The 11,030-nt window shown below is 47.8% G+C and overlaps 1 protein-coding gene across 1 annotated transcript; it reads right to left on the reverse strand.

The window, feature by feature from the left end:
• Positions 1 to 5,808: 5,808 nt before the first annotated feature.
• Positions 5,809 to 10,182, reverse strand: LOC111586301 (plasma membrane calcium-transporting ATPase 4-like). Its single transcript, XM_035941878.2, has 3 exons — positions 9,973 to 10,182; positions 8,217 to 8,323; positions 5,809 to 6,751 (listed from the first exon to the last, which is right to left on the reverse strand). Exons 1-3 carry the CDS (start codon positions 10,160 to 10,162, stop codon positions 6,374 to 6,376), a joined length of 675 nt encoding a protein of 224 aa, XP_035797771.2. The 5' UTR covers positions 10,163 to 10,182; the 3' UTR covers positions 5,809 to 6,373.
• Between the last annotated feature and the right edge of the window lie 848 nt (positions 10,183 to 11,030).

An 11,030-nucleotide genomic window follows, 5' to 3' on the forward strand; every position in this document is an offset into this window, starting at 1 on the left:
TGCGTCGTCTATGCGCCGCCGGCTGTGCAACGAGTGAACAGAGTCCGTCTGCAAATAGCAAAACTGCTGCAATAGCGAAGAGAGACACTACACAAATATTATTACTAGTGGTGGGACGCGATTAAAAAAGGTAATCTAATTAATTACAGGCTTTGTAATTAATTAATCACAATTAATTGCAGTTTTGTCAAATAGCAATATTTGACACAATAAGTGAAGTTTTTCAATTCAAATAAAATTGTGGTTGACAGTTGAATCAATGAATAGACATATACGTGTTGAAAATGGGAGATGTAGAAAAAAGTGATTTTGATGACTTAAAGCCTGAATTTAGTTGTTTTTTCCACTGTATGGCACATAAAATCAGCATAAGCAGTTGAAGGAGCGTCAGAAAGTTGAATATCCAGAGATTCATTCTGTTTTCATCTTTTCTGGGTCTGATAAACGGTGTAATTTTGATGGTTCTTTTTATAGGAATATCAATTTTTATTAATGTAATTTTTTTATAAACAAAAATTTTGTAATTAAGTTATTAAAAGAGATATTTTTGTTGTTTAGGTTATTCCTCCTCCAAGGAGGCAGAGCCTCGACGGAGTAAAAACTTAAACCACAAAAATGTTTCATTTGTGGTGATTTAGTTCATAATTCACCCAATGACAGTGGGTCAGGGCAGGGGGGAACCTTTGTGCGTCATGGGGGACAGTTTAGGGGGTTACACGAGAGTGTTACATGTTAATGGGTTTGTTGTTGTTTTGCCGGTTTTATGGAGAATAAAGCCTGGGCTTCTGTGTTAAACACGCCGCCTCCGACTCCCATTCTTCGGCTCTACACTGGTGACCCCGACGTCTCAGGTCTAGAGAAAGTTTCCGAGGCCGTAGCGAACATGGCAAATAACGATGTTTTTGTGAGACTGCCGGAGTTCTGGGAGTGTGATGCTAGAGCATGGTTCGCTCACGTGGAGGCACACTTCGCCTGTCGTGGAATAGTTGAGGATGAGAAGAAATACTACCATGTAGTGGCGGCGCTGGGAAGCTCCACAACTTCAAGGTTGGTGGGTTTCATCTCAAATCCACCGGCCCAGAACAAATACCTGGCGTTTAAAGCCCACCTGCTTAAGACTTTTGAACTGTCCCTCAAAGAGAGAGCCCGCCAGCTTTTTGCTATACAAGGTCTGGGGGACAGCAAGCCCTCGCAACTAATGGAGAAAATGCTGAATTTGCTTGGAGAGGAACAGCCTAATTTCCTCTTCATTGAAATGTTCCTGCGCCACATGCCGCCCCGGGTCCAGACTGCATTGGCCAACACCAGCATTACTGAACCACGAGCACTGGCTGCAGAAGCGGATCGTTTTTTCCTGGCCACCCTACAGCCTTACCCGGACATGCTGGCCCCTGCTTACACCCCCTCAGCCCCTATCAAATCAGCGCGGGCTGAGAGGGACGCTACGGCACCTGACCGACGCGGTAAATCTGGACTATGCATCTACCATTTTTGGTTCGGGGACAAGGCCAAAAAGTGCCGCCCCCCCTGCAACTTCAAGCCTGAGGGAAACGACGGGGCTGGCGCTCAGTAGTGGCCCTGAACGTCAGCGACCCGAGCAGACTCTCTCTCAGGCCGTAAGTTTCTCTGCGACACCGGCGCCCAGAGGAGCGTCATCCCCGCTTCAAGAAAGGAGATCTCTGCGGGAGGACACGGACCACAGTTAGCATCCGCCAATGGCACGCCCATCCGTTCATACGGCATTCGCCATGTTGAACTTTGTTTCGGGGGACAGCGATTCGATTGGAAATTCGTAGCTGCAGACGTTACATTTCCTCTCCTGGGGGCGGATTTTCTCTGCGCTCACAGTCTCCTCGTGGATGTTAAGAACAATCGGTTGGTCGATGAATTAACTTTTTCCTCCCTCCCATGCTCCCGCGGTGAAGCCGCGTATGATGGATTTTCAGCTTTGTTGTCCGAGGGAGACATTTACCTCTCCCTTCTTGCCAGATTTCCTAGTTTAATGTCGCCTACCTTTTCAGCACCGGCAGTTAAGCATGGAGTAGAGCACCATATTGTAACTGAGGGCCCCCCAACATACGCCAGGGCTCGGCGGCTGAACCCAGTCAAACTCGCTGCAGCCAAAGCTGAGTTCGCACACATGGAGCAGCTCGGCATCATTCGTCGCTCCGACAGCCCATGGGCTGCACCCTTGCACATCGTCCCCAAACCCAACGGTGGTTGGCGGCCGTGTGGAGACTACCGTCACCTCAACGATAAAACAAGACCGGACCGCTACCCAGTCCCCCACATCCAGGACTTTTCAGCACATTTGTCTGGTAAGCAGATCTTTTCAAAAGTGGACCTAGTGCGAGGTTACCACCAAGTACCAGTGCGTCCCGAGGACGTCCCCAAGACAGCGGTCATCACCCCCTTTGGACTGTTCGAATACCTGCGCATGCCATTCGGACTGAAGAACGCTGCCCAGTCATTCCAGCGGCTGATGGACTCTGTCCTCCGGGACATGCCTTTCATTTTCGTCTACTTGGATGACATTCTTGTAGCAAGCGCCTCCGCAGATGAACATCTGGCCCACTTACGAGCACTCTTCACGAGACTCAGCGAACACGAGTTAATTATCAACCCAGCTAAGTGTGTTTTCGGCCGTTCAGACATTGACTTTCTTGGACACAGGGTCACCAAGGACGGTGTAACCCCCTTATGTCTAAGGTTGAGGCCGTGACCGCCTTTCCACACCCACAGTCCGTGCGGTCTCTCAGAGAGTTCCTCGGCATGGTGACCTTTTACCATCGCTTCATTCCGCGCGCAGCCCACATCATGCGGCCTTTGTACGAAGCACTTAAGGGTAAATCCCCTAATCAGGCCATCACTTGGTCTGAGGAGAGTGATAGGGCTTTCACGGAGGTCAAGGACGCTCTGGCCCGGGCAACGCTTTTGGCTCACCCGTCACCCACCGCCCCCATCGCCATCACCACTGATGCTTCGGACCATGCAGTCGGCGCCGTCCACGAGCAATGGGTGGAGGACGCTTGGCAGCCGCTGGCATTTTTTAGCCGACAACTGACCCCTAGAGAACGCAAGTACAGCACCTTTGACAGGGAGCTTTTAGCGCTCTGGCTCGCTGTTTGACATTTCCGATTCTTGCTTGAGGGCAGGGAGTTTACAGCGTTTGTGGACCACAAGCCTTTGACATTCGCCATGTCCAAAGTAACAGAGCCATGGTCTGCTCGCCAACAACGGCAGCTTTCGTACATTTCGGAGTTCACCACGGATATCCAGCACCTGGCCGGCAAGTCCAACTTTGTCGCCGACTGCCTCTCCAGGGCCTCGGTCGGCACTGTTCAGCTGGGCCTCGACTACAATCAAATGGCGAAGGACCAAACTTCAGATCCCAGCATCCTAGCCCTAAAAGACTCTAACACGGGGTTGCACCTCAAGGACCTGCCTTTTGGAGATGCGGGCGCGGTGCTCCTGTGCGATGTTTCTACTGGCCAACCACGACCGGTTGTTCCTGTCAACTGGAGACGATCGGTGTTCGAGGCAGTACACAACCTCTCACACCCAGGCAGAAAGCCGTCGGTCCGCCTGGTGGCTGCTAAGTTCGTTTGGCAAGGGCTGAAGACGGACGTGAAGGCCTGGTCGGACACATGCGTGGCCTGCCAGCGGGCTAAAGTGCACCGACACACGAAGGCTCCCTTGGAACGGTTCTCAGTTCCCGAAAGACGGTTTGATCATGTCAACATTGATTTGGTCGGTCCTCTTCCACCGTCGCAGGGGTTCACCTACATCCTCACCATGGTGGACAGGACCACCCGCTGGCCAGAGGCGGTCCCGCTAACATCCACGTCTGCTGCGGACATTGCCCGGGCTTTTATTGGAACTTGGGTTGCCCGTTTTGGAACCCCTGCCGACCTTTCTTCTGACCGAGGTTCCCAGTTCACTTCTGAACTCTGGAATGCTATGGCTGACAGTTTAGGGATGAAGCTCCACCGTACCACCGCGTACCATCCCCAAGCCAACGGCCTTTGTGAGAGGTTCCATCGTTCCATGAAAGCTGCACTTCAGGCCTCCCTGGCTGATGCTAATTGGACTGACAAGCTTCCTTGGGTCATGCTTGGCCTCAGGACAGCGCCCAAGGAAGACCTTCAGTCCTCCTCCGCCGAGCTTGTGTACGGTCAGCCGCTGCGGGTCCCCGGGGACTTCCTGCCTCACACAACGGCTCCCTGGTCTGCATCTGCTCAACGTGCCTCACTACGGGATTGTGCCAGGGCCTTTGCTCCGGTGCCCACTTCTCAACACGGCACACCCGTATCCAGGGTGCCGGTCGAGCTGCACTCTGCGAGTCACGTGTTCATTCGCCATGATGCTCATCGTGGCCCCCTTAAGTCCCCGTACGACGGGCCCTTTCGTCTCTTGGAACATGGGTCCAAACATCTTGTGGTGGACATTGGTGGAAGGCCAGAACAGGTTTCAGTGGCTCGTGTCAAACCTGCGTACTTGGATTTGAGCCTCCCGCCCTAGTTGGCCCGGCCCCCACGTCGAGGTCGCCCACCCAGAGTGTCTGTCACGTCTGGATGCCCTCCGGCTTCCCCCACCCGCAGCCCACCTCCTGCTGGGATGGACTCCGCACAGTCCTACTCCCCCCCTCCAGTTCCAAGGAGTCGCAGAGGCCGACCCATCGTACCCTCTCGCCACAGTGACTTTGTGTATGGGTGAATTCTGGGGGGGCTCGTGTGGTGATTTAGTTCATAATTCACCCAATGACAGTGGGTCAGGGCAGGGGGGAACCTTTGTGCGTCATGGGGGACAGTTTAGGGGGTTACACGAGAGTGTTACATGTTAATGGGTTTGTTGTTGTTTTGCCGGTTTTATGGAGAATAAAGCCTGGGCTTCTGTGTTAAACACGCCGCCTCCGACTCCCATTCTTCGGCTCTACACATTTCTATTTATCTGCATTTTTCATCTGTCTGCTACGTTCACAGATTACTGCAAATCTAAGTGCAATTATAGCGATTTTATTCAACATTTTAAGACTTTCTGTAAACTCAAGCACTGTCTAGAAAAGTGGTCTATTATTGGATGGCTACCCCGTTAGCCGTTAGCATGACTCGTAGCTAACGTTAGCTCTGGTGCTAACGGCAACATGTTTTACATTGAGGTGATACCGTCGGCTTGAAGTGACGCAGTGATCAGAAAACTCTTTGTTGTACAATTTGCACACAACCAGGCTTTTATCCAAGCTGCCATCGGGAAGATTTTTAAAAGGAAAATTTCTGCCCAACAAGCTCAATCTGGTCTTCCTTCACTGTTCACCAGTGCCTGACTTCACTCAGTACTTCCTGTGCTTCTTCTTCATGGCTACAGACAGACTTTAGGTTCATTACCGCCACCTACTGGGCTGGAGTGTTCATCAGAGTTACCGGTGTGCCAGAAATGAGGGAACTGAGGAGGGTGCAAAAAAATCGCGTTATTTTTAACGCGTTATTTTCGCAGCAATTAATCGGAATTAACGCGTTAAAGCCCCAGCCCTAATTGTTACTTAACTTTTATTCACTGTAGTGTCACCAAATTTACTGCAGCCATCAATTGTCTCCTGCTGGTCATACTACAACTCTTGGTTTGACAAAGCAGAGGCTGCTGCTGAGTATTTTGGACTTAGGAGTGACTGTTACGTCACTTCCGTGTCACTTCCGTGCGACAGCTCAGTGCGACATGGCTACCTCTGTGTACCCTGGGGAAGACCCAAAACTTAGAATGGCGAATGAAAAGATAGCTGACCTGCTGGAAGATGTTCGCCGTCTCTCCGCTGAGCTGAGGGACAAAGACGCTCTGCTGGCCAGGACTATGGAGGTGGCCCATGAGCAGTCCATGAGGATTGCCTCTCTCTCTCTGCGGCCTTCCAGGACACGGCACCCTGGGATCCCGCTTGTCCACGACCCTCGTCCTGCTCTACACCCAACCGCCAGCGATCGTGGACAGAGGTAGTGATCCGGGGCAGGCAGAAGACCCCAGTCAAAGCCGTCTCGCCCCCACTCTCCCTCTCGAACCGCTTCATGGCCCTGTCACAGACTGAAGAAAAGCCAGCAGTTTTCTCCGCACCAGCGGCCAACGGCGTGTCAGCGACTTCCTGCTCCAATGGCCCGGCGGCTCCCCCTCCGCTGCTGGACACCGAGACGGCTGTACACACCGCCGAATCGGCGTCCCCGCCGGTTGCAGTCCCGGATCAGCAGCTGTCATCCCGGGCCTCGACCTCTGTTTCACGCCGGAGGCTCCTAGAGGAGGCTGTGCGGAGACGTTCTGGGAGCCTCCACTGCCCTGGCACGACCCTGGATCGTCGTACCGGAGCTGAGTCTGCTACCTGCCATAACGGGCATCACCATCCAGAGCCCACGGAGCTCCCCACCACCAGACCTGGCACTGCTGTCGGCACAAGGACCTCCGCCTCCCCTCCCGCTGAGCGGCCCGCCTCAGCGCTACGGCGGACGGACACACGCCCAGCTCCGGCTACTCTCCCTGCCCGTAGCCCGAAGGTGCCAGCGAAGCGTTCCCCAGCTGTAGATGGAGGCGTTGCTGGCCTGTCCCACCGGTCACCTCGGCGGTTTGGGCCCCTGAGCCAGAGGACCTGGTCTCCCTCCAGCCCCGTCCCATCAGCGCCCTCTGTCAGTTCCTCCCTGTGCACCTCGCTCTCTCTTTCAGTCTGACTGGGCACTTTCAGGAACCCCAGGTGGGGCGATGGCGTGGTTGAGATCACCTGAGGTTCACAGAAAAACAAGTTTAACAGAAACTGAAAAAAGAATCAGTATGTACATTTTCCAGTTTAAACAAAACTGAAAATAATGAGGCTCTGCATATTATAGATATTTAATTATTTACATTCTCACAGCTTCTACAGACTTTTCCTCTCTGTTCTGCACATCAGCTGTAGAAAGATGTTTCACCATGCTGAATATATCTTTAACAACTTGCTCTTCTATTCACTGTTTCTGAGACAATGCTGCATTTATTTTATCAGTCCAGTAGGTTTGATTTTCCTCTAAGTCTCTCTTGATGTCTCCTTTCTGTGGAATCACCGGAACTCTTAGAATTTTTTCCTGTTGGTCACAGCTTAGTCAGTGACAAAGAATCAGTTTGTGATCAGGAACTCAGATTTTAGTTTTACAGGATCTGGCATGAGTTCTTTAACTGTATTGACCTTCTGCATGCAAATATCTGAAGGCAGGTTTAAAAGGCATATTATATTTAGAAAGAAAACAAAAATAGTACACATTTATCACATCTAAAAACTGTAAAAAGAAAAAAAAAAGAAAGACTCATGAGGTTTTCAACCTTTTGCTATCCTGGTGCTGTTCCATCAGAAATATTAACCAAATCTAAACTTCACAATGTGATATTTTATCGAAAATACTTTATTTTACAATTCACATTTTAAATTTTGCTAATAATAAATCATTTGCTCTGACGAGATTCCCAAAAAAACAACTCTTTGTCATGACTCTAACTCAGCTGGTATCAACAGTTGCATGACAAAAATTTGGGGAGATTTGCAGCTGAACTGCAGGCAGTGTTTACTGAAGTACAGCGGAGGCAATTTGGAATTATTGTAGAAAAGAAAAAGGATTCAAAGGAGAGAAATCCTGCACACTGCAATTAGCTTTATTCCCTTTTTATGTTCACATATTTATAATATAAATAACATACTCATCTAATGTACTTGTATAATTGCTTTTTCATTGATAAATTAAAGGTGGAGTCTGTGATTCTGAAGAATTGTTGGGCTGCACTGATTCATGGTGTGCAGATCAGTCTGACCCGCTTTGTTTCTTGTACAGATTTTTTTAGTGCACACAGAACAAGCAGTTTGCACACTGTGAGAAGATATTCACAGAAATTGACAAAATGTGTCTTGGATCAGTGTCCCTGACTCCTCCTTTAAATAGAGGAGCGAGACACACCCTGCACAGCTGCATATCAGCTTTTTATATCTCTGTCACCTCCTCCTTCAGTCTGTTAGAAACTACAGGCGCTTTACCTCTAAAATAAACCACAGAGCTCAGATCAGTCTCTCTCTGTCAGCGTCTTTCTGTCACTGTTCTCAGTCTTTGTATCCACCTCTTTATCCTCTCCTCAGTACACACTATTTTGTTCTCAGAAGTCATGCTGCTATTTCATGTTTGGCTGTTTGTTCAGAGCAGAACCAAATGTGGTTTTGGTCTCACCTGTCCCCACAGCAGCTCCCCTGCACCGATGAAAAACACCACGCCCACTGCTCCATGCTGAGAGGCTTGCAGGAGAACAGCTTCCCTCCAAACTGGACAATGATAATCTGTGGACGAAAAGAAACTCTGAGTGTACAGTCTGAAAGGATTAGACTGGTGATATTTGATACTGTTTTGTTGCCAACAAAACTAACAATGATCCTGCTAAAACGGACCATCTGCTTTTCCATAGCTGGACACAACTTGTTCCTCTGAGAAAGAGCTTTACTGTTGTCTGAAAATAACTGAATACATGAGCCACAGTGTTAAACTGAGCGACCTGTTACTTCATTACCATGAACACATACACTACAATTTATTTTTTGCTCAATCTCAGACACACTTTCCTGCTGCAACATACACTCCCTCCAGCTCCAAGTATGTGTTAATCTGCATCTGAAAGTAGTCCTCAACAAAGGCAGTATTTCCCCGTTTGCTCAAAGCTGCAGTGATGTGTTTTCAGAAATAGTTGATGTATTTGTGAGCTGTTCTTAGATGTGCAACTGCAGTGCTAACTGGTGCCACAGGCAGGTCAAGGATTTCATTAAAAATTAAAGAGATGTTGCTGGTTTTGGCTCAAAGAAACACTTTGCGATTCTTTGTTCAGTTTGCACCATCAAAATGAATCACATGGAAACTGGGTTTGAAATATTTATCACCCTTTTTTTAAGTACTAGACAAATGTATAACTGTCTCTTTGTTTCATTTTTAATGTCTCATGGATGGGCTTTTGCTTCAGAGTTTTTAGAAAGGTATTTGAAGGCTGCTGCTCTGCTGAATCTTAACAACAACAATAACACACGTTGTCCTGAAGCTGCAGCCTGAGTGCTGTTCACATGCATCTTCAAACCGTGTAAAATAGGGTAGCTGTAAGTTATGTATGCTCAGAGGCGCATTATAATACATAATATAGTTTTGTAACTGGGCCCGTGGCTCCAGAATACTCCCATGGGTGTTACCGGTACAAACCAACAACATCCACAAAATTCAGAAATGGAAACCTAACAATTTTTAACCAAAATGTGGACAACATTTGTGAAAAGTCATTTCATCCGGTGCCTGACTTCAGGCTGACCATCAGCCCTGTGTAGACAGCACATCATCAGCTACCATAGTGGTTGGTAAGGACAGTCTGTTTAACAATATTTTTGTTTGGGTTCTTCTCCTCTCCTGCTTCCTTTGTTACGCTTATCATTATTTCTATTTTACACTCTACTTAGACTTTTTAATACTTTTTTTGTAGTCTAAATACCAGCACAATTTCTCACTTTAATTTTTCTACCAACCTAATTTGCACGATACTTTGCACATAAGTTTCCTTATTTTTCAGAAATGTAACGTGTAAACAGACCTTAAATAAAATATCTCTGTCTGTCTAGACAGACATGGCAGCATCATTAATTACCTGCAGGGTGAAGGTTCCCAGAACAATGCTGCAGAACATGAGGTTCTTATGCATGTTCTCAAATATGCTCCTCTCTCCATGTATCTTCCTGGCATTTATTTCATTAAAAAGTTGCATCATAATGAATGCATTAAACACAATAGTGTAATGCACTGATGCCGGGGAGTCCAGGGGAGCATTGCGGCCACAGTCAATATTAAACAATTTCTCACCTGAGAAGTAATGAAAGAAAAGAACCACAAAGTGAATCTAAGATCTTCTATAATTACACAGATGTCTCTAAACTTGGATGGAGGATTCCCCTGAGCTCACCAGCAAAGACCAGGATAAAAATAGCGACAAGCTGGTACACGGCGTGGCCCAGAATGTTCTTCATCATGGTCCTGGAGATGAGGGTTTTGTTGCGTCCGCAAGATTTTTGTTTGAGCAGAGACTCCGTCGGCTGGTCGGTGGCAAGAGCCAGAGCGGCCAGAGGGTCCATGATGAAGTTTATCCACAGCATCTGTACCGCCTTTAAGGGAGAGTCCTGCAGGACGAGGAGTAGACATCAGCAGTTTAGTTTTATTCTTTTTTGCTTCTACACTTTTACAAATCAAACACGTGTCGACGTGATATGAGCAAATTATTCTTTTGATATTGAACCATTTTCAACCTGCTAAACAGTTAGGTAAATCTGGCAAGATATTCACAGATTCGGACTTCCGACATCAATAACTCATGAGATATACGTTGTAAAATCATAAACAATGCCTCTTTCCCATCGTTGTAAGCTAGACAATGTGCTACAAGGCCAGTTTTATCAAAGGTCGCTGTCTTTCCAGCTGCAGCCTCAAGTGGACATTTGAAGAGCTGTCGTTTTTGTATGTTTGGCATTTTTGTATTGTCATCATTTGTCAGCTGCTTGAATGTAACTAAAATGACAGCTTGGTGATACTAGTTTCTTTCTCCCTGATAAGTTTTGGTTGCATAAACAAACGTGTTCCCTCCTGAAACATAAAGAGCTGACCATATATTGATAATGGAGCACGATGATCTCTGGCACTCTCCCTGTTGACCTTCTTGCAGAGCTGCACACAGCCTAAACAACAAGTTCCACTGAGATCTTCGTGCTAATCATCATTAGTGACGTGACTAAAAACACTCACGACCACCTTAAAATCAGGTTTAGAGCAACAGTCTATATCTGGTGAGTCGGACAATTTTCTACAGTAGCCCAGAACAGACAAACAAAACACTGACACTAGAAAGAGCCTGTTGCATTTTTACACAGAAGAAGCTGGTGTTGTAGGTTCTCATACTTGTTGATAGAGAGGTGACGGAGGGAGCCTCATTTGGCTGCATTTAAAGTCTAGCAACCACTAAATTCACAC

This window comes from Amphiprion ocellaris, chromosome 20 (assembly GCF_022539595.1).
Source record: "Amphiprion ocellaris isolate individual 3 ecotype Okinawa chromosome 20, ASM2253959v1, whole genome shotgun sequence".
Taxonomy (NCBI): Eukaryota; Metazoa; Chordata; class Actinopteri; family Pomacentridae; genus Amphiprion; species Amphiprion ocellaris.

Excerpts from the sequence above, each read along its gene's own strand:
- LOC111586301 (XM_035941878.2), bottom strand. The coding sequence starts at position 10,162 with ATGCTGTGGATAAACTTCATCATGGACCCTCTGGCCGCTCTGGCTCTT. Across the intron at positions 8,324-9,972 it reads TTTTATCCTGGTCTTTGCTG|ATTATCATTGTCCAGTTTGG; the intron begins GTGAGCTCAGGG and ends TTTCGTCCACAG. Across the intron at positions 6,752-8,216 it reads GGGAGCTGCTGTGGGGACAG|GTGATCTCAACCACGCCATC; the intron begins GTGAGACCAAAA and ends TGTGAACCTCAG.